Source organism: Symsagittifera roscoffensis, chromosome 7 (assembly GCF_963678635.1).
Source record: "Symsagittifera roscoffensis chromosome 7, txSymRosc1.1, whole genome shotgun sequence".
In the NCBI taxonomy this organism is placed as follows: Eukaryota; Metazoa; Xenacoelomorpha; order Acoela; family Convolutidae; genus Symsagittifera; species Symsagittifera roscoffensis.
This window is the reverse complement of record NC_087068.1, coordinates 31,820,925-31,846,918: the sequence shown is the minus strand read 5'-3', so window position 1 is coordinate 31,846,918 and position 25,994 is coordinate 31,820,925. Positions and strand designations below refer to the sequence as shown.

At 37.3% G+C, this 25,994-nt stretch overlaps 3 protein-coding genes across 4 annotated transcripts in view; all 3 read right to left on the bottom strand.

The window, feature by feature from the left end:
• Positions 1 to 565: 565 nt before the first annotated feature.
• On the bottom strand, positions 566 to 1,920 carry LOC134851558 (uncharacterized). Its single transcript, XM_063867695.1, has 2 exons — positions 1,718 to 1,920; positions 566 to 1,334 (listed from the first exon to the last, which is right to left on the bottom strand). The coding sequence occupies exons 1-2, from the start codon at positions 1,908 to 1,910 to the stop codon at positions 784 to 786; spliced, it is 744 nt and encodes a 247-aa protein (XP_063723765.1). The 5' UTR covers positions 1,911 to 1,920; the 3' UTR covers positions 566 to 783.
• Positions 1,921 to 4,260: 2,340 nt separating this feature from the next.
• LOC134851142 (transmembrane protein 70 homolog, mitochondrial-like) overlaps positions 4,261 to 25,994 on the bottom strand; it is a 175,476-nt gene continuing 153,742 nt past the window's right edge. Inside the window, exons 2-4 of the mRNA XM_063867095.1 lie at positions 5,335 to 5,442; positions 4,818 to 5,109; positions 4,261 to 4,588 (exon numbers count right to left, since the gene is read on the bottom strand). Of these exons, the coding sequence (XP_063723165.1) occupies positions 4,302 to 4,588; positions 4,818 to 5,109; positions 5,335 to 5,391 (636 nt within the window). The 5' untranslated portion in view covers positions 5,392 to 5,442 and the 3' untranslated portion in view covers positions 4,261 to 4,301. The remainder of the gene's footprint in view (positions 4,589 to 4,817; positions 5,110 to 5,334; positions 5,443 to 25,994) is intronic.
• The window catches only part of LOC134851138 (kinesin-like protein KIF6), a 436,464-nt gene continuing 418,820 nt past the window's right edge, over positions 8,351 to 25,994 (bottom strand). For both annotated transcript variants that reach the window (XM_063867089.1, XM_063867090.1), the window contains exons 2-13: positions 23,535 to 23,606; positions 23,356 to 23,462; positions 23,115 to 23,189; positions 22,930 to 22,972; positions 22,632 to 22,850; positions 13,494 to 13,826; positions 13,226 to 13,369; positions 12,248 to 13,073; positions 11,200 to 11,355; positions 10,999 to 11,128; positions 10,504 to 10,663; positions 8,351 to 8,857 (exon numbers count right to left, since the gene is read on the bottom strand). In XM_063867089.1, coding sequence (XP_063723159.1) covers positions 8,570 to 8,857; positions 10,504 to 10,663; positions 10,999 to 11,128; positions 11,200 to 11,355; positions 12,248 to 13,073; positions 13,226 to 13,369; positions 13,494 to 13,826; positions 22,632 to 22,850; positions 22,930 to 22,972; positions 23,115 to 23,189; positions 23,356 to 23,462; positions 23,535 to 23,594 — 2,541 coding nt within the window. In that variant the 5' untranslated portion in view covers positions 23,595 to 23,606 and the 3' untranslated portion in view covers positions 8,351 to 8,569. The remainder of the gene's footprint in view (positions 8,858 to 10,503; positions 10,664 to 10,998; positions 11,129 to 11,199; positions 11,356 to 12,247; positions 13,074 to 13,225; positions 13,370 to 13,493; positions 13,827 to 22,631; positions 22,851 to 22,929; positions 22,973 to 23,114; positions 23,190 to 23,355; positions 23,463 to 23,534; positions 23,607 to 25,994) is intronic.

Below are 25,994 nucleotides of genomic sequence, written 5' to 3'. Positions count from 1 at the left end.
TCAAGCCTCGATAAGCTGTATAGCTTTTTGCATGATCCTTGGTGGGTTTGATTTGTACATGCGTTTATTGTTTACCTGTCTGTATATTACTCTCCTAAATAAACAAACTACCATTAATACTACCACGTTTTTTGATTAAAAAAACAAACACAAACGATGCATCTTACACAGCCCAATACAGTTCTAAAAGGATAAAATCTCCAAACATCTGTATACGAGAATACATTTTACTTGATAGCCAAAAATTCATTTTGACTGTATAAAACTGAAAATTTTTGTTCACAAACAAAATTTAATCGTTTTGCGCACGTTTATGGAGATTTTCACTTTCTCAAATTTCGTTGGGCCGTCTAAGAGACTTCTTTTGATATAAAATTTTTATCAATTAACTTGGTAGCTTTAGCGGAGTAATAATTGGTTTAATAAAAAAGCCAAAATGAACCAATGTCGGTTCCGAATTTCGCAAAATATACTTCACAATAGTAATTCTCTTTAAATTATAATTAACCTTTGTCCACTTCTTTTTTGTCTTATCTTTATCTTAATCCAATTCGAGAAAAACGCGTTTGAAGTTTTAAATTTTGTTACTTTTTTCCGGACAGTTTAAATCAGCACTGACTTTTTGAAGAAAAACTTAGTTCCCGAGATTAATGTTAATTCAGTAATTTAAACTAGTTTCCCTACAAATATCTTCTCACAAATCTTCGAGCTGACTGATTCTCGATTGAAATCGCTTCTCTCCGGGGTGTCAATCTAAAACTTTGACCAAATTGGCGCTAAAAACTAGTTGAAACAGTCGTGATCGACGCCTCTTTTTGCTTTGCCAGAATCTCCTAATAAAGAAGACTCGATTGCGTCCATTGAACTTGAATTCTCATTTTGCACGTGAGCTGGTTCCACTTCGAACTCCACCAACGAGCTTGACACATGGTTGCTTTCCTCCTCTTCAAAATGAACATCAATTGGTTCCTCTTTCGTTTCTGATTTCACGACCACTTCAGTTTCTATTACCTCTTTTGTCGAAGAACTTTGCTGATTACCTTTTGGTTTATGTTTACCCTTTTTAGACGAGGTTGCTTTATTTTCAGCCTCAGTTGTTTTAGTTTTTGCGGTTTTAGAATTTGATTTCGAGTTCGCGTTGGAACTGTTTGCTTTAGCTTTGCTAGTCTTTTTTTTCTGTGCTGCTGAATTTTCGTCTTCACTGCCTGAGAAATCGTTGTCGTTGTTTTTCATCATTTCCAGTGCTTCTGCATAAGTGACTTTGGGCGGTAGAATGTCGTGTAGAAACTGGAGTACTTCGTTTGACTGAACAAACTCCGACACGTGATCGTAACCTAGTAGCCAAATGATTTTGAAAATTGAAAAAAAAATGCAGCTAACCAATTATGTTAACTTTCAAATAAGCGAAGTTTTAGAAAAACTAGACAGGTAAAGTGTTCTTTTCGGCTATTTCTTGCGGACTTTTTCGGTCCCTCTGAAGATTTTAAGCAATTTCATAAGACTGAATTTTGAAACAGTCAACTATCAGTAAAACGAAATCACTTTCATCACAATGAAAAAAACTCGTTTTTTTTTCGTTCCCCATTGCGTTGGCTTTTTGAATTTTAGCTTCGATGTTTTGTACTTTAGGGCAAATTTCGCATGACTTGAACGAATTGAGCACGACTTGAGCAATAAATTGGAAGTAGTTTAAATGATCATTTGGCGACTAGTGTGCCTAGTTCGTGTGTGACGTCATCGGCATCATCGAATGACTGTCGAGTGAGGGTGGAGATGAAGAACTCTGTGCTCTTGGCGATGAGGAACATGGCGTCCTGGTTGAGGTTGCCCACATTGTGGGGGTTGCTCAGGATCTTCAGCAGAGCACTCTGAGGGATGACTGATGACGTCAGACTCAGATTAGAGGACATGACATACCTGAAAACTTCACTCAGTCATCACATTTTGGAACGGACTCGATCATTTCTTCCAAAGAAAGTGAAAAATAACAAAAAACTGCAACACAGCAACCAAGAAACAGTTGGAAAAGTGTCAATGAACGCAAGTAAAACCGAAAATATTATTAAGTTTTCCAAACTTTCGCATTTAGAAAAACCACAACACGATGAGCTCTCTAAATTTCCAGCATATTTTACCAACAACATTTTTAATCAGAAAAAAAACAGCCAACAGAGCTGGAAATGAATGCAAGAACATTAACTTGTTTTTGAAATAAATTTGAACTTTCGAATATCTCCGTAAAAATATATGCTCTTAAAGCTTTTTGAAGTTCAAGAACAATCTGTGATAAACCTTTTTTTGATCAAACTAAATCACATTGGTAAAAACTGGAACATAGCCAATGGAAGATTGGAGAAGAGTAATGAACGCAAGTAAACATTAAAAAAAACACTGACTTTGAATTTCTAGAACGATTTATGACTGGCGCTTTTTTGATAACATTAATCCAACTTGAGAAAACTGGATCAACAGTAAAATTTTTATTCCGCTGGAAATCTAAATATTAAATTCCACTTTCGAAACTGAAATTCGTTCACGATTTACGCGCCATTTCCACGTTCGTATTTGGAGAGTGCTATTTATGTCACTTTCAGCAGATGAATTTCAATTGAACTCAAAAAGTGCATATATATCCCTATTTGCATTCATAAATGAATCAATATGTATGAATGCAGATCTGTAGTTATAAGAAACTTTTATGCACGTTACGACTTTTTCCTGAAAAACAACGAAAAAAAGCAAGACCTGCATAAGAGTCTTCACTAAGTTAATTACTCTTAATCAATTGATGAATTTTTAATTTCACTGCAAAATCTGAAAATTCAATTCAATTTTCGAAAATTACTGATCATCACGACCTATTTATGAGTCTTCACCACGTTCATCAGCTCTTAAAAACTAGCCTAAATAGAGAGCGGGTTAATTCCCACATATCGCATTCTTCATAGGACTCAAAACAAAAAACTAATGGCATAAGTCCCAAAATTTCTCTTATTGAATTCTGATTGGTTGAAATTTCTCTTATTGAATTCTGATTGGTTGAAATTTCAACTATAGCAGATGGATAGTTTTTTATTTTGATTACACAGAGGCGAAGCTGCGCTTCGCAGAAACTAGCGAGAATACGACAAAAAGTAGCTCTAGAGTTCTCATAAAAAGTAAAAATAAGCCTCGAATTAGCCAAAAATTGGCGACGTCTCGGACTCGAACCTACGACATAGAAATTATGAGTCTCAGTCACTAACCACTCAGCCACGGACGCTTAGTCCATAACAAACACTAACCATAAATAAAGCCGAGAAGAGATGCTATGAAAATTCCAATGCCACAGATCGTGATTACAGCAAAAAGAAACACGATTGGACACTTTTATTGGCGAGTTAGGTTAGAAAAAAATGTTCTTACTAAGACACCAGCTGCTCGCTAGCGTAAACAGCGTGAAATCAAGCGGCAGAATAGTGACCGCCATAGTCGCTTGTCAACGAGGATAGGGCCAGGGCAAAGCGATGACGCGCTCCCACCGGCAACCTTCAACCGAGAGTCGGCTGAAGTAGTTTTTGGCCATTTGAAAAGATTTCAAACATATGTGACTGCTTGTTTATATTGTGATCTGTGGAACTGATTTTTCATTTTAGAAGCTATAAATAGGAGCTTCATTTTAGAAGCTTTATTAGGTAATTTTTTCATTCCGATGAGCAATCTCAAATTTGAAATCCACTTTCGCACTTTAAAACGTTTTTTTTTGCGCCATTTCCGCTATCTCAATAGGAGAATGTAATTTGCCTTCCCTCCTTTAAGCAAAAAAACTTGAATTGATATTTGAAACAAAAAGTCAAACTGACAAAATAATAGTTTTGAGAGTGAGGAAATTGACTTATCCTGAAACAACTCATCGTGACCTATATAAGCGTCTTCGCTACCGTCTCCCTGCCACATGTAAATCTTTAAACATAAAAACCATTTTTATTGTGTGTAACCACTGATTTTACAAAATTTGAGGACAAAGTGTTAGTTAGTAATTGCGCAATGCAGCCACATGCCAACTTTCATGACAACTGGACTAGGTTGGCTAAAGTTAGAAACACAGAAAAGTGCATGCGGTCGGGAAAAGGGTGACATTTAACTAGAGATGTTCTACTCATAATCACATTCTCTAAGTTCCCCTCCACGCGGTTACAAATCAAAATACCCGAAAGCAAACATTTCTAAATCCATTAAAAGCACCATACCTGAAACGGTCTGAATACAAATCGCAGAAGATAAGAGAATAATTAAATTCCAATGAAATATAAGTACCAAAATTATTTCCGTTCATGTTCAGGCTTGTACTCGTATCCCAGAAACCTGCCGTACATCTGTTCATTGTAAAAGTACTCTTTGGCGATGAAAAAGGGTCTGTTTTGGACGGCATGAGTGGCAAATCCCTTCCTCAGAGGCACTGACACATCATCAGGGGAGAAGGTCACGTGTTTGGGTCTGAGGAAGAGGGAGTAGTATCTGAGAGTGAACTGTTTGGACTCGAAGTTGTAGAACATGTGAGTCACATACTGACGGGACATGTTGTGCAGAAACAACGGAAGAACCAGAGCTGAAAATCACACTTTTCCCAAGGCCATTCTAAGAAGAATTGTGGATATTTTAATTGAAAAGATAAAGGAATAGCGCTAAACGAAACTCATAATTTAACCAGTTGAGGAGCCAAATGGCACTGAAATATTGAAACTCAAATTTCCAAACTCACCGAAAAAAATTTAAATGGCTGACTCTTTTATAAAAATTTAGTTTAAAAACATGAGCCTTGTTTAATTTCGACTAACCGACGCTGATCCCTATTGTAAAAACCAGAGCCCCTGTCTTCCAGTATTGAGCCAGTTTTGTCTTGTTCCAGTCCCAGAAAAAAGGCAATGCAATAATCACAGCAGCCGAGTTCACAAGCGAGAATACCTTGACAGCCTTCATCTTAGGAGTGAACACTCCATAGTACACTTCGTTTCCATATTTGGCAATTGATTTACTATCTAGCGATGAGTAGCGTTTGCTGCATTGACCACTACTGTCCAAAAAGATTCTGGTGATACGCGACGACCCACAAACATTAGAAGCAAAAACCTTTGAAACAATTTCAACGTTTCCACGGTTAAATTCAATTAAGCATTTTAATTTAGTTTTGAAGCTTATTACTTTTATATTCAAATGATATATGATCTAGAGCTCAGAATTTTGCAGCAACCGTGATGGCAATTATAACTAACGCGAGGATAATTATAACTAAAATTATAACTAAAAGATGGCAATTATAACAAACATCATCCGAAAAAGTGAAACAAGACTAGCCTTTTTGAGACGTGTAGTCGATCTGAGACACGAGCCGAGAATACCGCTGTGTATCATCCCTGTGAGGTACACTCAAACAGACAGCCTATCGGCACAAAACGAAAACCTGAAATTCAAAACACTGAATCATAAAATTTACGCGACTGGAATGTGATCAAAACTTATGCACAGATATTTTCGCTGAGATTCTTAAAAAGCACTCTTCTTGCATCAATGGCAACCGATGCGTTAAGCCTTGATGCTAGAAGGAACAATGACCAAGAATATACTTTTGTTTCCACGAATTTTCTGTACCCCAAAAACTTTTGGAATTGAGATTCCGAATTACTTTGATGAGGCTAACCCAATTTGAGAAGACCGGATTGGATTCAGCAGTGAAATTTATATTCCACTAGAATTTCTACTTATTATCAAAGATAGCAGCTAACAGACAGTTGGAAACCTGTCAATAAACGCAAGAAAACCGAACAAAATGACTGACTTGATTTATAAACACTTCAACCTTCGAATTTCAAAGAAGAAAACAAATGGCCTTCAATCTCTTTGAATTTCAAGAACAATTTATGATTGACACTTTTCTGATGAAATTAACCCAATTTGAGAAAATCGGATCAATAGATGAAACTTTGTACACTTGGGGCATCTTAAAAAATTAATTCGTCGAAGTTTTCATCCCGCCATTAAAAATTTCGCAGAGCGTGATTTGCCTTTTTAGCACATGATTTTCAATTGAACTTAAAACAGAAACCAAAAGCCAAACCGCAAAAGATCATATTTGGCGCAAACGAATTTTTCCGGAACAAAATCCACCTATTTAAGAGTCTTCACAGCGTTCATTGCTGTGCTTCGAAAAAATTTAAAACCGGTTTCAAATGAGCCCAAGTAAAAAAAATGATCGTGAACAAACAATGGAAGTTAACCTAAAAAAATAACCAAGAGACAGTTGGAAAAACGTTAATGGTCTTAATAAAACATTTATTGGTAAATCAAAAGAAATTCAGGAATAGAACTTTACTACACAGAGGCGAAGCAGAGCTTAGCAAAACTTGCGATTAAACACAAACATAAGAAAAACAAAAATTCGAAAAATGGAAAACGTTGAAAATAGTTCAAAAAAATTTTTTTTCGTATGTCTCGATAGAAGCTAAGTTCACTCTAGGCTAACTGCCGGGAATTTTTGCCCTCGAAACAATGCAATATATTTTCATTATGCCATAAAACATCAGCCGAAACCATTTACTCGGAAAAAACTATTAAAACAAAATTATTAAAAATCAGACTTGATAAAATGACAACTTACGTTCAACAAGAATACAAACATTTCTAAATCAAAATTAAATACAAGCTTAATAAAAAAAGCCAAAAAAAACAGTACCAAATAAATCAAAATTCACTTTAATAAAACGGGAAATGAACTGCAGGAATCTAGTCCAAAAACCACGAATCCAAAAAAAAAATACATTTTTTCAACACAATAATTTAAGAATAAAAAACTAAAACCGAAAACAAAAGATGAGAAGACAAAAAATTGGCCGAAAAAATTGTATTCAAAACAGAAAACTTCCCTTTTGAAAAAAAACATGTCCTGGTAAGATTCGAACCCACGACCTTTGAGTCCACCCAGTCGTTAGCATTACCTCCTGGCAGGGCTGTCATGTTATTAACAAGGTGTTATTAACAGACCTATATTTAACATGTTAATAACACCTATTGGTACCATTGTTTTTAACACATGATGTACTAACAGCATGCGTCATACACTAACAAATATTTATTTCAGATTGTGTCATGCCGCGGCAGAAGAAAGACGTGTGGTACAGCTTCAAAGAGATTATCGTTGGCGGCGTTAAACGGGCCAAATGCAAGACCTGCGGTTTTGAGGTTGTGAACAATGCGGCACGCATGGAGAAGCACATGAGGGATTGCCGGAATGTGGACGATGACGATGACATCCAGGAGCAATCCACATCTTCTGCCACTACAACATCATCTGCTCCGCCGGCTCCAAAGAAGAGACAGACAGCGGAGCTACAAAAAGGTCGAGGGTTACAAAAAGGTCGAGGGTTGCTGAGGGTTACAAAAAGGTCGAGAGTGAATGGCCAATGCTATCTCCTCCAGTGCAGGATTGGAGCGGTGTTTCTCAACTCTCGGACTCACTTATGGAAAACTCCGAAGTTCTTTGGGCGTCGAGAAGGCTGGAAAGCTGGCTTTTCTCTTTAAACAACTCAATGAGTGATTTTAAAACTCAATTTTGTTTTTAACGTGTTTTTTTCATATAATTAACATGTTAACATGTTAAAAACGTTTTAGTTAACAATATGACAGCCCTGCCTCCTGGCCAGGAACGGTACGAAATTTGAATTAAATATGAAAGAAAGCACCACTTGAGATGAGACCAGAAGAGACGAGCCCTGTGCTTACAGTTATTTACGGGAAAAAGTCTAGTACCCGATTGCAATACCCTTGCTTATCGCAAGGGTAAATAAAACTAACAAAGAGAAAACTAGATTAACATGTTATTTTTTATTTTTTCAATCCTCTGATACATCGTTAAATTAATATCAACGTTCGAATCAACGTCATTCACGTTTCATAGTGAGAAATAGATGGCCTGAAAACTTTTTGACTCTCAAGAACAAGTTCATCGCTTTCTTAATATAAATTTTGATCTCCAGCTTTTAATAAGCTTTTTATTAGGCAACGAAAAAAATATTTTCCTGAAATAACACAGTCGCCACTTACATCTGTTCTCTTGGCAAGCTAATGCTATAACTAAAATTTAGTTTCTTGCTAAGATGTGATTGATACTTTTTGAATTGACCTTAGATACTTCGCGTAATTTGCCTTAAATGGAGTTTCAATTTTGAACAAGTTGATAAATCTAACGGTTTAATCGGGACCTGAATGACAAGAAATCGTTAAAAAAAAAGACAAGATTCAATTTTATCAACTCAAAAACACAACCCATCCACATTAGAAGCTTACTTGATGCAAAAACAAATGAAGCATAAAAAAAATAAATTTCTAACTAAAAGCAAATGGACATGGTGATGATATTTACAAATGTACATTTACAGATTTGTTTCAAATCTACAAAAAAATCAGGCATTCCCTCTCGCTCATTTGCAAGCAACTAACAGCGTCGAGACGAGTTCAAATGTTCCTTCCTTATCAAAAACTGACTTGAATTCAGCGCCACGTTCAAATTTTTCAGTTTCAAAACAGTGACATATCCTCATCTTGGACCCAGTGCTTTTTGTCTGGCTTTGAAAAAAGCGATTATATCTGCATCCGCCTTGGCGTCTCCAGTCAGAGGAATCGAAGAGTTGATCGGAGACTGAGAATTTGAAGCACCGCTACTGCTGTTTGCCTCTGTTATATGTCTACTTTTAAGGGAGGATGAAGATGAACTGGAGTTGCGTGTGATTTGATGGTTCGAGTCTGAGTTTGGCAAATAGTTCGTAGAATGAGTCATAGTCTTCGAAGAGTTCATCGTTGAGTCCCGAGAGTAGTGAGTATCTCCCTGAAACCTCTACTCATGAGAAAAAATTGATCTGCATGTTATGTCACAAGCAAAACTTTCTAAATCGCCTTTTCACTCTGAGCGGCGAATCTCCACTACGCAAACACCGGCGAAAAAACGACAACAAAGCAGCTCTATAAATTGAAAAAAGGTGAAAACCAGCCTTCAAAATTACAACTTTTGCTGTGGCGGATTCAATCCTACGACCAGGAGAATTCTGTACTAGCATCTGCGTCACGATCACTTGAGATTTTATTTACACTAGCCACAAATAGAGCAACTACATAAGCTAACAAGGAGAGTCGCTTACTGTGCAAGTGGCACAGAATGTTCCGACCATAGTCTTTTCAAGTTTTTTCAAAATATTGTCGTTTTTTTTTCGGCGTGGTGTGATAAAAGGAGCTGAAAAAAAACTGCAGATTAGGTGTATTCGACATTCACAGTAAAATAAGCAAAATGAAAAACAATTTTTCTTAAAAAAGTTTCTTGAAAAATGAAAAAAAAAATTCAACTTTTGCAGTTTTTTTGAAAACTTTGATTCCAAAAAGGCGCTTAACTACTAAAATTAAACTAGCGTTACTCAGTTAAAACAAAATCTTTACGTTTTAAATTAAGCTACTTTAAGCAGTTAAAATAAGACTGCTCGCTCGATTTATACGCTCGAAAAAAGACGAAAACATTTCAAACCGGTTTTTCTCGACACCGGGAAAACATTTTTGAATTTTTTTTAGTGTAGTTCAAATTATGACTGTAAGGGCTCAAATATGATATATCACTCAACCCAATCCGATGATTATTTGTGACACCTGTTTTGCGTAGAAAACAAAAAGAAAAAACTGATACACCCGAATGGTCGGAACAATAAAATTCCAATGCAATGTAGCAGTGGCACCAAATACAAATGGATATAATTTTGCTTATATCACTTTGCAACATAACAAACTGAAGGCATCCACGCTATCTTTGCATGTGACAAATGGGAAAACAAGCCAAATTATGTATAAATTGTACATTCCAAAAAAAGTGCGTTTGATAGTCATTAAATGACAGTTTCACTATTTGAAGTACCAATTTTTTCTTAAAAACAGAATTTGCGCCAACTTTTGGAGGTTTTTAAATTTTATTAGGCTCACTTTGATATATTTTTGTCAGCAATAAAACGATAAGTTTTGGCGTAATTTTTGATTGACTAAAACAGCAGAAAGTGGTAGTTTTTGGTGTAAAAATTTGGGCCCGAATTTCGCCAAATATATTGCACCTATTAATTCTGCTAAAATTCTAAGCAAGTTATGTCTGATCATTTTTTGTCTTAAACCAAACCAATTTGGAAAAAAAGCTTTTAAAATCAAGTTTTATTCATTTTGTCAGGATAATTTAAATTAGCACTGTAATAATCGATATCAAAGCACATGCTATCAAAAAGCCGTGGGTGCCACCAAAATAGGTACCAATATTTGCGAATTATATTGGAAAAAGAATAGTCGTACTATTACACTGCGCACGCAAATGCAATGAAACAGTTTAGAAGTACAGCTATTTACTACAAGGAATATTCAACCTTTTCTCACAAAGCTGACTGAAGTTCTGTCTCAAAATTGATGTCTTGACGGAAAATTTAAAAACAGAAATATGATGAAATGACTAACTTGAGTGTGGCTTAGTTGTTTCTGCTCCTGCTTCTGTTCTTGGGTGGCCCACCAGGCCTCGAACTCCTTGACGATGAGGAGTTTATCCTGTTCCAACATGTGCTGCAGATGTTCTATCTCATTCTTAGTCTGCTTTAACTCATCAAACAACTCCTTGTACCTATAGCACACAAAACATTTACAGCTTAATCTGTAAATGCCTCCGTACTCAGCCTCAGTCAGACCTCTACGATGCGCAAAAGACTCTTTGCCCACATAGACACATACCAGTAATTACTAAGCTAACATAAGATTCTGGACGTTTTTAGGCGCGCTCACTTCTCAAAATTAATGAATAAAAAGACTTATCACATATTGGTGTGGTTTTAATTTCACATATTGGTTGGGGCTGAAATCACGCAATATAACATGCGCAATGCAAAATATGACCTGCGATATGTAAAATGTAACCTAAGATATGTAAGTGTAAATTTAGAGTTCTATTCAACGACTCACTTTTCCTTCTCCCTCTCCATGCTTTGTCTCAGTCGTCTCTCCTCTTCACTCGTCTCCCCTGAGCCTGAGTCCCCTGCCCCTCCCACTGCTGCCGATATTCTACACTGCTGCAAGGCCGCCTTCAGTTCATCTACAACATCGCAGCCAAACAGATAGAAAACATGGTAAACACACAATGTTTAGGCTAGTTAACAGACTGACTAATTTTGAGTCTGTAGTGGTTGACTGCTTGTCCCTTGTGTTTGGCAGTGGCGTAGCACTCCTTCAGCTGTGCCTTCTTCCTCTCTATCCCCTCCCTGTCCTTGTAGTCTCGCTTGAAGATTTCAAAAGCCTCCTGCCGACCCACTGACATGTCGCCTACACAACAATTATTATTGATCAGCTCAAAATATAAGTGTTCACCGGCTACTTCTGACGCTACATGGAAGCTTTAAGTAAAATAAACTAGTTAAAAAATTTCACGCTGATTTTAAAACTTCCGCTCATCAAAACACGCAAATGAAATAATACTACTTGGACTGCAACCAGTCATTCTCGTCGATTCAGATGTATTGCACAAAACTCATTTGTGCCTTGCCTAATTAATTTCTCGGTCGAAATTGGTATCCTTTATCCGTTATTCTACCGCAAGATTTTCAAGATTTTTGTCATTCATGTTCCACGTCAATTATTTCTAGAAATTGTCTATTTTTTCTCAATGAAGTCCTATGCTCGCTGATTATATAAACATAGCCAACTGACATTTGCAAAAGATTAATGAACGCAAGTAAACAGAAATAAAAACACTGAATCTTTCGAATTTCAAAAAAAAATAGATGGCCTTTAAGCTCTTTGAATTTCTAGAACAATTTATGACTAGCGCGTTATTTGATAACATTAATTCAACTTGAGAAAACTGGATCAATAGGTAAAATTTTTATTCCGCTGGAAATCTAAAAGTTAAATTCCACTTTCGAAACTAGAAATCGTTCACGTTTTTTTTTCGCGCCATTTCGACGTTTGTATTTGGAGAGTGCTATTTACGTCACTTTCAGCAGATGAATTTCAATTGAGCTCAAAGAGTGCATACATACCTAAGTGCATTCATAAATGCATTAATATGTATGAATGCACATCTGTAGTTATTAGAGCATTTTAGGACTTTTTCCAGAAAAAAAAACAAAAAAAAATCACGAAGAGCTATATAAGTCTTCACTACGTTCATTACTCTTAAAAACCTTCCACTTAGATGAAAAAAACCAAGTCTTACCCATTTTCTTCTGAACTATGTTGTTCACAGTAGCCTTATGACTGTATGCATTGTTCGAATGACCAATTGCGACTCTATTCTGATTATCTATTGCCATGGAAGTACTGACTGTTGACTCTCGGCTCATGTTTTTGCTGTTCTTGGTTTGTTCCGGCGCAGAAGAATATGCACTCGTATTTGAACTATAAGATTCTCGCATTTCATTTCTATCATACTTCCTCTCAGCTGTTGAATATTCAAAATTACTACTTCCGTTAGTTGAAACAGAAGAATTTACATTACTTGTTAGACTAGAAGTGTTCAAATTCTTAGCCTTCTCTTTTTTCAACATGCTGACGAGGATATTGATTTCATTGTCTCTCTGTTTTAAAACTTGTTTCAATTCCTGGACTTCTTTACTATCATAAGCACTCATCGGAACCATTTGCATGTTCGGACTTTCGTGAACAGTAGCTTGCTGCAGAGTTGACCTTGCGCTAGTCGGAAGTGCTTTAGAGCTTTTGACAGCTTCATTGTAAAACGCTTTCAGAAACTTGAAGCAAGCCAATATCTTCCTCAAATCGGGTCCCGTTTCAAGAACTGCTTCCGGGTCTTTATCATCCAGGTATTTCCTACATCTAACCTTCCAGTTGTCTAGTTCTTCTGCACCGAGTGCCTCAGTTAGCATCATTCCATCTTCGGATCCCATCGCCAGTTGGGTTTTTAATTCCTGCACTTCTTTCTTCAGCTTCGCAACCATCAGTCTCGGGTCTAACTCTTCGTTCACACTTACGTCGTTCTTAATCAGAGCCACTCGTTGAGCGAAACGACACGTCGAGATAGATTCCTGAAACGAATCCGTTTTTTACCGTACTGACTAGTGGGATGTATTGATTTAAGCAGGAAGAGACGGATGAATTAACATCTGAAAAATATTAAATTTTCATCCTGAAATGTATGTACTTTTTCAAGGAGTGAAGCTATAGTGTGAGAACTTACGTCTATGTTTTTTAACTCAGCAGAGAGAGTTGCAACCATAGTAGTCATACAGTTGCCTCCAAGTGAGTCTCGGAGAACTGAGGTCATCAAAGAGTTACGGTAGGGAATGTGAGTTCTATTCTTCTCGGACAGAGAAACGATTACCTGAAGCACAAAACATTTAGATTAAGCTGATATTATTTACACCTCGACCAAATCATGCATCACGATGTCGTAAGCATAGTAAAAATACGGTGGATCAGAGAGCTCATTTTGCGATTCCGTGTACCTGCTCCAGAAAGTGAAGTGAAACGTTGATGTATTTGGCCTCCGTTAACAGCGTGCCATTGACACCTGTTTTATGAACCCTCTCACTTCCCGCTAGATCTACGAGATGCAATTTGGCCTTTCTGATGGTAGCGGAGCCAGGTTCCCTGCTGGATATGTGTATGGTGAAAATACAGTGAGACCTGGTGGATGCTTGGTTCATGGGAGTCTCGGCTACCATTCGGTTGGTGTCTCCGATGAACAGTAAATTGAGTGCATCTTCCTCTGAGTTTGCTTGATGAATAGACAGGTTGCGGAGGTGCACTGAGCCATCTGAGTCTTCCATCAATGCAACCTGTGATTAAGAAAAAATTATTTTATCTAAGCTTTGCTTAGGGTAATCGTTGCTGGATTTAAAGATAACGTGCTAAGAGTCTTTGAAAACTAAACAAAACATAATACACACACGCGCAGAGATACACGCATTATTATTGAATCGACGACGCAACAGCCTAATATACAATATAGTGTATCTGAAAAACCCATTACAATTTTGACGAGCACAAGACATAGGGATGGCTGCCTAAGAGTTGTGTGAACAAGAATGCAGTTCAAGGTTTATAATTTTATCATTTCAACTAAAAATCACACCAAGTGTGAGAATTGGAATCTCAACTTAAGTTTTAAGTTGATCTAGCATTTGATAACTTTCAGGCTACTTTTTCAGCCTAAATATCTCAATATATGACAGCAATGAGTTTAAGCTTACAGAACAAATACAAAATAATTACTGATAATAACAGATGATTTTTTTTCTGAAAATTAATTCCATTGGACCTCGCATTTAGTCAAAACTCGGCCAAATTGACGTTACGAGCGTGACCGGTCCTTTCCGCCCCAAAAGCAGTCGTTTCCACCCCAAAAACTATTCCCTTCATTTTAGTAGTTTACTGCAGCAGATCGGTTCACTTAAAATTAATATGAAATGAATACTTTATGGATCATTCATTGGTCATTTTGATTGGATTCAACACGAGTGCAACACGCGAGTCAGCAGTATTACGAACTGAATTAATCTATTATATAGTTAAATGCGGGCTTCACTATCTTTTTTCGATTTTTAATTTTTTTTTGGATTTTGTTTGAATTTAGTGTTCAATTCGCAAAGTTTGAAATTAGCTACACAATAAAAGGATTCTGTCAGGTTTCTCCAGGTGTTGCCATTTAGGCCGCCAATTATGAATACCCAAATCATTTTAGTTGACAAGATACCACGACTTTCAGGATATTTCAAAAATTTGCAGAAAACGTAAACAAAAAAAATTGAAGTTTTCAACCCTGTAGCTGGGTGCTTTCAGGGTACTATCAGAGGTTACAAACCTTGCTACCAAATATGACTGCTCAAATCCTTGTAATTTTCGAGATATGAAGTTATGATTTTTTCAAAATTTTTCCAAAAACTCAGATTTAAAAAAAACTCCGAAAATTTGTAATTCCCAATCCTGTAGTTGGGTACTGTGAGAGTACTGTCAGCATTTGAGAATCTTTCCTCTAAATATGACTGCTCAATTCTTTGTAGTTTTAGAGATATGACAATTTTTATAAATTTTTCAAAAAATTTGGATTTAAAAAAATTCAAGCCCGTAGATGGTTACTGTGAGGGTACTCTCAGGGCTTGAGAATCTTGCCTACAAATTTGACTGCTCAAATCCTTGTAGTTTTCAAGATAAGACAATTTTATAATTTTTCAAATACTCAGTTTCCAGGTCTATGCTGAGGCGCTGGATATGAATGCTCAAAACCTTTTGATTTCCAATATATAAGTTTTTAAAGATTTTTCACTTTGAGAATTGAAGTTTTCACAAAACTTAGATTTACAAAACTTAGATTTACCAGATTCAGAAGTTGAAAATTCCAAACTTCTCGTTGGGAGTTGTCGGGGTACTTTTACGGGCTGCAACTCTTTTCATGCCTACAATTATGGCTGCTCAAATGCGTTAAGTTAACGAGAAGACTTTTTCAATTTAAAAAAAAACTTCAAAAAACTTAATAAAAAAAACTTAATCTCAACACTATGGCCGGGTGCTGTCAAGATTTTCACAGGAAGTTGATTTATGGACTCAAAATATGAAATAGAGTCTCATTTACTGAATTGTGTGATTTCTTTTCTGAAAGTTCTATAAGTCTCATTTATGAATTGTGATTTCGCCAATAAAATCGTTAAAAATGGAAAATCCAGTTCTATGCTAATGGCCATTTTAGGATTTTGTTTCTGAGTTGAAAATACGAAGATCTGAAACCCAGTAGTTTTTAAAATTTTAGTTTTAAAAGCTGAGTTTCTTTTAACACTAAAATGTTTAAAACTCCAAAACTACTGGGTTTCAGATCTTCGTCTTCTCAATTTTTTTAATCGTTGAATTTTTAAACAAAAGCGCTGCAAGATTCCCCTGTCTTTCGATACAGCTGCTTTCATTTTTTAAAATTTAAATATATATAAGCACTTTTGACGTTTTGAATCTGTTTGAAGCACGGAAGGTGCGTTACATGCTAGTTAAAGTTAATTGGGTTTAATTAAGAGGAATGACATTGGGGCGGAACTAACTGCTTTTGTGGCGGTTTTGACTGGGGCGGCAGTGACTGGGAACCGTTCCGAGCACTCCCAGAACACTATCAAGACCCTATTTTGACCCAATATTTTGCACCACAGGCAAACTTTTGACACAGAGGCAAAGCTGCGCTTCGCAAACACTAGCGAAAACACGACAAAAAAGCGGCTCTCATAAAATGCAATTAACGAGAACACGACAAAAAGCAGCTCTTATAAAGTGCAATAAGAAAAAGTACAAATAAAGCTCAAAATTCGGCGACATCTTGGACTCGAACCTACTGCAACCTAGAAATTATATTTCTGAGGCAATAACCACTGACGCTTAGTTCATCATAAACACTAGCCACCAAAAAAGCCGAGAACAGATGCTATGAAATTTCCAATGCTACAAATTATCATAGCAAAAAGGCACAGAAGTGAACACTGTAATTGCGAGTTAGGTTAGTACTAAAACACTAGGTACTCGCTAGCGCAAAAAACAACAAAAGAAACAAAGATCAATACTCCAAATGAATCATGTCAAGAATATGAAGAAGCATGTTCAGTATTTCGGTCAGATGTTTTTTGATACAATCTTAAGTTCTTAAGGCTGTTATCATATTTTTGAAGATGATTTTAATCTGACCTTGCAAAATCAAATTTGCCGCAAAGATACTTACATTCATCCACTTTTTTGACAGATGGTTTTCCATTGATAATGCGTTCGGTCTCATTAGTGTTTTTATCATTTCTACAGCAAAAATATAAAAGTTCCGTTTTGATTGATTTAGCTTCGGATAGTTAAACGTGAAAAACTCTCTAGAAACTTAATCTCAAAACTTAATCTCAACACTATGGCCGGGTGCTGTCAAGATTTTCACAGGAAGTTGATTTATGGACTCAAAATATGAAATAGAGTCTCCTTTACTGAATTGTGTGATTTCTTTTCTGAAAGTTCTATAAGTCTCATTTATGAATTGTGATTTCGCCAATAAAATCGTTAAAAATGGAAAATCCAGTTCTATGCTAATGGCCATTTTAGGATTTTGTTTCTGAGTTGAAAATACGAAGATCTGAAACCCAGTAGTTTTTAAAATTTTAGTTTTAAAAGCTGAGTTTCTTTTAACACTAAAATGTTTAAAACTCCAAAACTACTGGGTTTCAGATCTTCGTCTTCTCAATTTTTTTAATCGTTGAATTTTTAAACAAAAGCGCTGCAAGATTCCCCTGTCTTTCGATACAGCTGCTTTCATTTTTTTAAAATTTAAATATATATAAGCACTTTTGACGTTTTGAATCTGTTTGAAGCACGGAAGGTGCGTTACATGCTAGTTAAAGTTAATTGGGTTTAATTAAGAGGAATGACATTGGGGCGGAACTAACTGCTTTTGTGGCGGTTTTGACTGGGGCGGCAGTGACTGGGAACCGTTCCGAGCACTCCCAGAACACTATCAAGACCCTATTTTGACCCAATATTTTGCACCACAGGCAAACTTTTGACACAGAGGCAAAGCTGCGCTTCGCAAACACTAGCGAAAACACGACAAAAAAGCGGCTCTCATAAAATGCAATTAACGAGAACACGACAAAAAGCAGCTCTTATAAAGTGCAATAAGAAAAAGTACAAATAAAGCTCAAAATTCGGCGACATCTTGGACTCGAACCTACTGCAACCTAGAAATTATATTTCTGAGGCAATAACCACTGACGCTTAGTTCATCATAAACACTAGCCACCAAAAAAGCCGAGAACAGATGCTATGAAATTTCCAATGCTACAAATTATCATAGCAAAAAGGCACAGAAGTGAACACTGTAATTGCGAGTTAGGTTAGTACTAAAACACTAGGTACTCGCTAGCGCAAAAAACAACAAAAGAAACAAAGATCAATACTCCAAATGAATCATGTCAAGAATATGAAGAAGCATGTTCAGTATTTCGGTCAGATGTTTTTTGATACAATCTTAAGTTCTTAAGGCTGTTATCATATTTTTGAAGATGATTTTAATCTGACCTTGCAAAATCAAATTTGCCGCAAAGATACTTACATTCATCCACTTTTTTGACAGATGGTTTTCCATTGATAATGCGTTCGGTCTCATTAGTGTTTTTATCATTTCTACAGCAAAAATATAAAAGTTCCGTTTTGATTGATTTAGCTTCGGATAGTTAAACGTGAAAAACTCTCTAGGCAGCTCACACTTAGTCGCAAACTGTAGAGACAATTCGTTTAACTACATTCGACGGGGCCTAGGAAATTACACGATAAGCAAATTAGACGGATGCTACAAAAACGAAATTAGACGGAATTTATTTTTTTACAGATCTGGCATTTTAGACGAAAAAGCTATAAAAAGGAAAGGGCCAACAAAAATTTTTCTTAAGAGTGAAGTTTCACAAATACAAAAAAAACATAAATTGTCAATATCTATCAAAACAATTAGTTTAAATGAACATAAAATGTCAAATCTGAATATTACAGGAGAGTTTTGAATTCAATAAATTATGCATGATTGACTTGTAAAAGTTTTTGCCACCAAAATTGAACTGTTGTCTACAAACAATTTTATTTTTTTTAAAGCGTGTACGAACAAAGTTAATTTCTCTCACTTTCGTCTATTTTCTCACAATTGCAGTTTTGTAAAACCGTCTAACTTCCTTCTAAGTACCTCCGTCTAATTTGCTTATCGTCTACTTTCTCAACTCCCACATTCAACAGTGTGAAGCAAGCGGCGACTGTTCGATAATAAAAATCTGTCTTGTAAAAGTGTTCTTTGTTACATATGCATGGTGGTGGTTTAATAAAAAAATCAACTATTCTTACTTAAGTGTTTTAATTAGTCAATGGTAGCAGAATGTCGACAAGGCAACTAGAACCACCGTCATTCATCTCAGAAAACAAGAAGTTTCCCGAATACAAACGGGATTTGGAGCGATGGTCAAGATTGAGGTCAATCAAGCCTGAGTTGCAGGCAGAAACAGTAATTTATATGTTACAAGATCATCCTTCACGTATCAAAGAGAAAATTGATACAAAGCTCGGTGATGAGTTAATCAACAACAAAGAAGGAATAAAGCTGTGGCTTGAGTTCCTTAGCACAATTTATGGCGATGACGATATCAGTGATGCTTATCGAAGGTATGTCGCTTTCATAACTAGACAGCGTTCACCGAACGAATAAATAAACGAGTTCGTTGCGGAGTGGCAGACTCTTTACTATAAGTGCAAAAACTCCGATTCTGAACTCCCGGACATTGTGCTTTGTTTCGAGCTGCTTGAAGCTGCTCAACTGGATGAACGTGAAACGCAACTCATTCTCACTGGGGTTGCCTATCAAAGTGGTAGAGATCAGAAAAAATTGCTGGAGCAGATGAAAGCTTCACTGAAAAAGTTCAAAGGAAAAATATCTGTGTCAGCCGCAAACAGCATGTTGGGTTCCGGCGTGGTAAAAACAATCGACTTTTGTCTCCAGAGAAATGGAAACTACACCAATTGCTAACGGTTGGAAAAAGTCGTTGAAACGAAGTTACTCACCTCCAAAGCGTGCAGATCAACAGAAAAAGTAACTGGGAAACAAAAACCCGTTAGGAAGAGACGGAAAACCCATAAAGTGTTTTTCTTGCAAGTGTGAGCACGACAGTGGCGGCACGTGTCCGTGTGTTTATCATCTGGCTGATCAATGTCCGTTCAAGAAAAACGGCGAAATCAAAGTATCTGGTAGTCAGAAAAACAATGACAGAAAACCAACACCTGCGAACGAAGCACGTTCAAATCTCGGCCTATTTATGTCCGTTAACACTCCAGATCTAGACGCTCTTCATGAAAGTGACGAATTTTGCTTAGTTTCTTGGAGCTTTGCTGAAACAGCGTGTTTTTACACCGCTGGACAAAGTTTTAGGAAAATTTTGGACTGTGCTTGCCCCACAACAGTGCAGTGTAGTGTCAAATTTCCGTGTGTGATTGGTCGTCGTTCTTTCAAGTTGAAGACCGAAGTGATCGACGAGGATTTCTCGCTGCTGCTGGTTAATTCATCCCTGAAACTAGCTTGTGGGGTTATTGACGTCGGATTGAAGAAATTCTCAATTTACGGAAAAGATGTTGACTTATCAGAAGACAGCAGTGGGCATCTCAGTGTAGAAATCTCACATCCAACAGAAGAGTCAAATGAAACAGCTGTGACGCTTATTTCTGCTGTTGACCAGTATGAAGAGAAAGATATTTGGCGTTTACACCACTATTTCAGACATGCTTCTGTTGAGAAGCTCACTAGGTTGCTCAAAAATGTTGGAAAGTTGAATACTGAGACGAAAAAGTGCTTAGAAAAAGTACGCACTTGTGAAAGCTGTCGGGTTAACGACAATCGGAAACCTAAGCCAAAAACAGCGTTACCCCGAGCCATAGATTTCAATGAAGTTGTTACTTTGGACCTGAAAGTTTATGATGGTCAAGGAACTTATGCGTACATTCTGTACGCAGTGGACTTATTCTCCAGAATCACAATAAAGACGTTCATTCAAAAAAAAGATGCAATCACCATCGGAGAAGCCCTTCTTCGCTGTTGGATCTCTCAAGCAGGTTCGGGACCCATGAAATTTCTCCATACGGATCGTGGACGAGAGTTTCTCAACGAGGAATTGACGGCAACTGCGGAATACCTTCAGATTAAACAGACTTCTACTGCAGCTTATAGTCCAAATGCCAATGGATGTAACGAACGTAATCACGCTTGTGGACAACATGATGAGCAAGATGCTGACACCTGATCCAGAGATTAAACCGGAAATTGCGTTAGCTTGGTGTATCAACGCTAAAAACACCCTTGAAAACGTAAATGATAGGTTCCAGGTTACAAGTTCTGAATCGTGCAGGTAAGAGAACTGGAGCATACCGTTATTCGTGGAACTTAGTTGATCAGAATACCGGCAAATTACCGACGAGAAAATACAAGACGGCAAAGTTATCACCAAAGCGAGGTTAACTATTAGAGGCGATCACTAAGATTCAACTTCGTTCGAGAAGGACTCGCCAACTGTACTGAAAGGTAATATCCGGATTTTGCTAGCGGTTGCTGCGAAAAACGGCAGAACAATAAAGTCGAGTGATGTCACAAGCGCGTTTTTGCAGTCTGCACCTTTCGTGCGGAATGTTTTCCTGGAGTTCTCTGGCGATTGAAACGTGCCGTTTATGGGTATGTGATGCGTCTTGCACGTTTTATATGACCTTGACAAGCGAACTTCTGAAGCTCGGATATCAAAAGTTACAACTGGACCCATCAATGTTCATTTTCTACACCGCAGAGCGAGAAAACGTAAGTTTGGAACCAAATGGCATGCTGGTTTCTCACGTAGACGGTCTACTGCATGCGGGTGACAACAGTTTCGAAGTTACGGTGATTGAGCCGTTGAAAGCAGTGATTCCATTTGGAAGCGACAATGACTAAGACTTTTGATATGTAGGTCTCCATATCGAGCAAGTGGATTCAGGGATCTATGTTGACCAAAATCACTATTTTCGGAGTTTGGATGTGCCTGACCTCCGATCTTCCAACAACCCGGGCGCTGGAACCGAGTTAGGTGCAGATAGCCAAACCATTTTCCGTTCTGTGGTTGGCAAGTTAACAAATATCAGTTTCACAAGCCGCCCACACCTGTGTTTTTTCGCCAAAAGCATGAGCAGCAAGTATGGAAAAGCTACGCTGAAAAACGTGAAAACTGTGAAGAAACTTCTTTTAGTCAAAAGTTCCGGAAATTCAAAGATTTTTTCCCCAAACTTGGGAGACGTTTCTTCATAGGCACTGGTCGGACATGCAGACGCTGGCGTCAAATCGATGCCTGATAAGATGATCAGTGTTGGAGGCAGTGTTTTAATGGTGTGTAACACGTCAGATGACTCAGCCATTGTGTTATCCTGGCGTTCCAAAATTTTGAAGAGAAAAGTGAATAGTTCTCTAGCTGGAGAGTGTTACGCATTAAATTCGCTGCTCGGAGAGATGATCTATATGAAGTCTATTCTTGTCCAGATTTTTGGTCGTGCATCGCGTTCACAGACTGCAGGAACCTTCATGAAGCTGCCAGAAGCACGAAGTTGGTGGATGATTCTTGGATAATTACCGACGTCGCTATGATAAAAGATGCCCTGAGCTCAGGCGATATCACCGAGCTACGCGTATGTTCGAGTGAAAGAAAGCTAGCGAACTGTCTGACGAAGAACGGAGCTTGCGGTTCTGAGCTGATGGAAACCATGGAAAATGGTTTGTACTAACTAGGAGAAGCTGTGTGAACCGTAGTTGGGCCGATGTTCGATAATAATAATAATCTGTCTTGTAAATGTGTTCTTTGTTACAAATGTATGGTGGTGGTTTAATAATATCAATTATTCTTACTTAAAAGTGTTTTAATTGGTCAGCGACAACATGTTACAAGACAATGGCAGTTTGCTACCACTTGCTTCACTGGGCCTACATTCCGCACGCAAAGTATAGTGTGCGTTAATCAGTGTTCGCCGCTTAAACGCATGGTTTGATTGATAGGTAGAGCAACTGAAAAGATGGAAAGTTACTGAAAATGTTTCACCTTTGGAAGGTCTTCCATTTTCTTGATCTCTTTGTTTGGATCCAAAAGATCATACCCACTTTCATTGTATATTTCCAGGTACGAAATGTGAGTCTGAAAAGCCAGGTTTGGCTGCTTCTCAAATTGCGAAAAGAGGTACTCGAGGCATCGTGGTATGATACCCCTATCGGAATATTTCTCAGCTCCGCCAGTTATCGTGAAAGTTTTACCACTTCCTGTCTAAATATAAACACCAAATAAATATATTTTTGAAACATAGAAATGAACATTTAAACTATCAGCATCAGTCGTAACTTACTTGACCATAGGCAAAAATGGTTCCATTGTAGCCAGAGAGGCAGCTGAAAGCAAAAAAGCTAGTGTAATTTGCTCCTATTTTTCATGCATAAGTGAATGTTGTCAAAATTCATTTCCATATGCACTATTGCCATGATTTGAATCACTTGTTACCACAAAAAGCAGCAACAGCATGAAAGAACTTACTTGTCAATCACATCGCGAGCTACATTCTCGAACACTTCTTCCTGTTTTGCATCGCGTTCAAAAATGTGATCAAATCTAAAAGCAACATGATTTGAGATAAGATCGAGCCCTACAACAAAAATTGAGAGACAAGAGAGGGTACAAAATAAATGGTTTTCAGATTTACAGGCAACTAATCGCCATAATTTGAGATTACACGAGATAAAAAAATTGTAACAGTTTGCAACAAACTTATATTTACTGGAACTTAAATTCTTCTTTCGTGTTATTGATGAAAAGTTTCGAGTCTCTAGGTACAGCAAACATAATTCGGTCTTTTTCGGTTTCGTCACTTTGAATTTCGTAAACCTGAAACAGATCATGCTATTACCATAACATTTTTTGTAAATTTTCTAATTGTTGCGCATCAAAATAACTCACGCAAAGATTCTTTTTGGTAGGCTTCAGGCGACCAAATATTTTAATCGTTTGCTTTACCATTTTCCCAGCCTAGAAAGTTCATGTGAAATTTCAGACACAAGCCGCCCAAAGAAACGAATCTATCAAGGAGCGACACCAAAATTAACAGAGGTAATCAGAAGGTCAAAAGTATGATACACTAGTGGACAAAATTAAGCGCAAACTCAAGATTTGACTCTCTAAAACGCCTTTTTGCAATGTCCATTTTGGACATTTCCTTCGAAACTCAGAAACTTTTTTTACATAGATCAAGAGCAAATGATCAGATTTATCCTCTATCAAACTATCAATATTTGGTATTAATGACTTACCAATGTTATCCGGGTCTGAAAACGCCAGATTTTCTCATCTGCACTAAGTTTTGCATCAGAGTGATCATATTCTCGAATATGCGGAGTAAAAACTTTGTTCATGCTATGCGACGTGAAGCATTCTAAGTGAGAAAATTGAAAGAATTTTTTATTTTTTTTAACGTAATCAGAAGGTCAAAAGTATCATTGTAACCGAGGTTACAGTCATGGGTCCCTTCATCATGTATTCAAGTCAAAATCCTTGGAATTTTCTAAATATGGATGTGATAATGATAAAAGAAGATGACAAGTATTTAAGTCCTTTTCAATTAAAATCGATACGGGTTTTAATTCATATGGTACGGGGATTCATATGGTATTCAAAATTTTAATAAAAATGGCCACTTAAAAAGTCAAACTAGAACAACAACAACAGCCAGTTGCCGTGCAAGTAGCACAGAATTTTTCAAACACAAAAAATGGACCAAGCGGTGCATAGCTTTCAATTAAAACTCCTAAGAACAGAGATAAATCAGGCAAGGTCAGAAGAGAAGAAGATAGACGATGATCTAGCTAAGGCAAGAGAGGTAGTGCGGAAAGGGATAGATGAACAATGGTGGCCCTCAATAGCATTTTATCTAAAGCTCCAGGCTAGACTTGCTATCCATGACATCAAGGATAGACATGAAAAGAAGTTAAAAAAGCTAGCAGAGCGGCAGGACAGACCGTTAATGAAAGTGAATGACAAATCGGTCAGAGCACTAGATGGCATTGAGCTACCCAAGTGGGTTCATGAAGTGTTAGGTTTTGGCCCAAAGCACCCGGTGAGGGATCGTTTCAATGAACTTCACTTTCTTGCGGACATTGATAATTTTTTATCTGAGCTTAAATCGCAAAAGGTACCAGGTAAAAAATTATGTGAAATTGAAGCTGCTGCAAAATCATACGCTAAACGTGTGCGGCAAACACCGTCGGATAGAGGGATTGAGAAAGCCAGGAAGTATTTGAAGGACAATGGTCTCTTGGCAGTCCCATTCGATAAAGGTGTTGGCTTCTGTGTAATGAAGAAAACGACATATGAGGCTAAACTAACTGAGCTGCTGCAATCGGAACAATTTAGCGAAAAACCAGGTTTAACTGATAGTGTTGTTATGAAAATTGAGAAAGACATCAACAAAGAACTGTTGGCCATGAAAAAGAAAGATGAGATCGATGAGGCACTGTATAGTAGGCTTAGGTCCACGGGAGGGCAGCTATATCCATCATTTATAAGATCTTACCAATGATCTTACCTATTAGCCTAATAGTTGTGATAAACTTATTAAATAGATCATATGCGCGCTGGGCTTTCCTCTGCTGGTTATCTTACCAAATCTCGCCGTCCCAGCCGTAGGCGAGTGAAGTTTCCCTGGCGTAACAAGACGCAAGAAGGAGTGAGCTGGTGAATCGACCTCTAAATCGACGTCAGGTTGTACCACTCCTTTTTATTTTTTTCTCTTTTTTTTCATTTTTTTTTCATCGCCTTTGCCTCAATAAATTTAAACCCTAAGTGAAAGTATTCATAAATTACCCCAAAGAGCTTCCTTTATCGCCCCAGTTGTCTGTGTTTCAGGTTGATGCCGCGATTCCAGGCAAGACGCATCCCTGAGTTCTCACAGAAACTAGTTATTGGGACTTCAAGGACCAAATATATCAAACCAGCTCTAGTAAAATCAACAATTCACTCCTACCGCGGCGCAACGCTTCATGATCTGTTTGAAACAGTTTTGCAATACAGACCAAAGCGCCTAAATACATTAACAATAGTTGCTGGATACAATGACACTAGGCTGCATCCACAAGAATTAGTACAGCAGTGGAAAAACTTGATTAACCTCGTCACTAACAAGTTTCAGCCCAAGACACTGATCATCCCCAAAACAATTCAGAACTGTAATAATTCCGAAGTAAACCGCAAAATTTATATTCATAATCATGTGCTGTTTAATTTGATAAATAGATTTGTACACCCCCATACACTTATTGTTTCGCCCAACCTCAACCTAAATCTAACCCCTCAAATGTTCTGCCGTGATGGCGTCCATTTCTCGTTCTACGGTAATGATTTTTTTACAAATTTTCTAGCAAATTT

Excerpts from the sequence above, each read along its gene's own strand:
- LOC134851558 (XM_063867695.1), bottom strand. The coding sequence starts at position 1,910 with ATGTCCTCTAATCTGAGTCTGACGTCATCAGTCATCCCTCAGAGTGCT. Across the intron at positions 1,335-1,717 it reads TGACGTCACACACGAACTAG|GTTACGATCACGTGTCGGAG; the intron begins GCACACTAGTCG and ends TTTGGCTACTAG.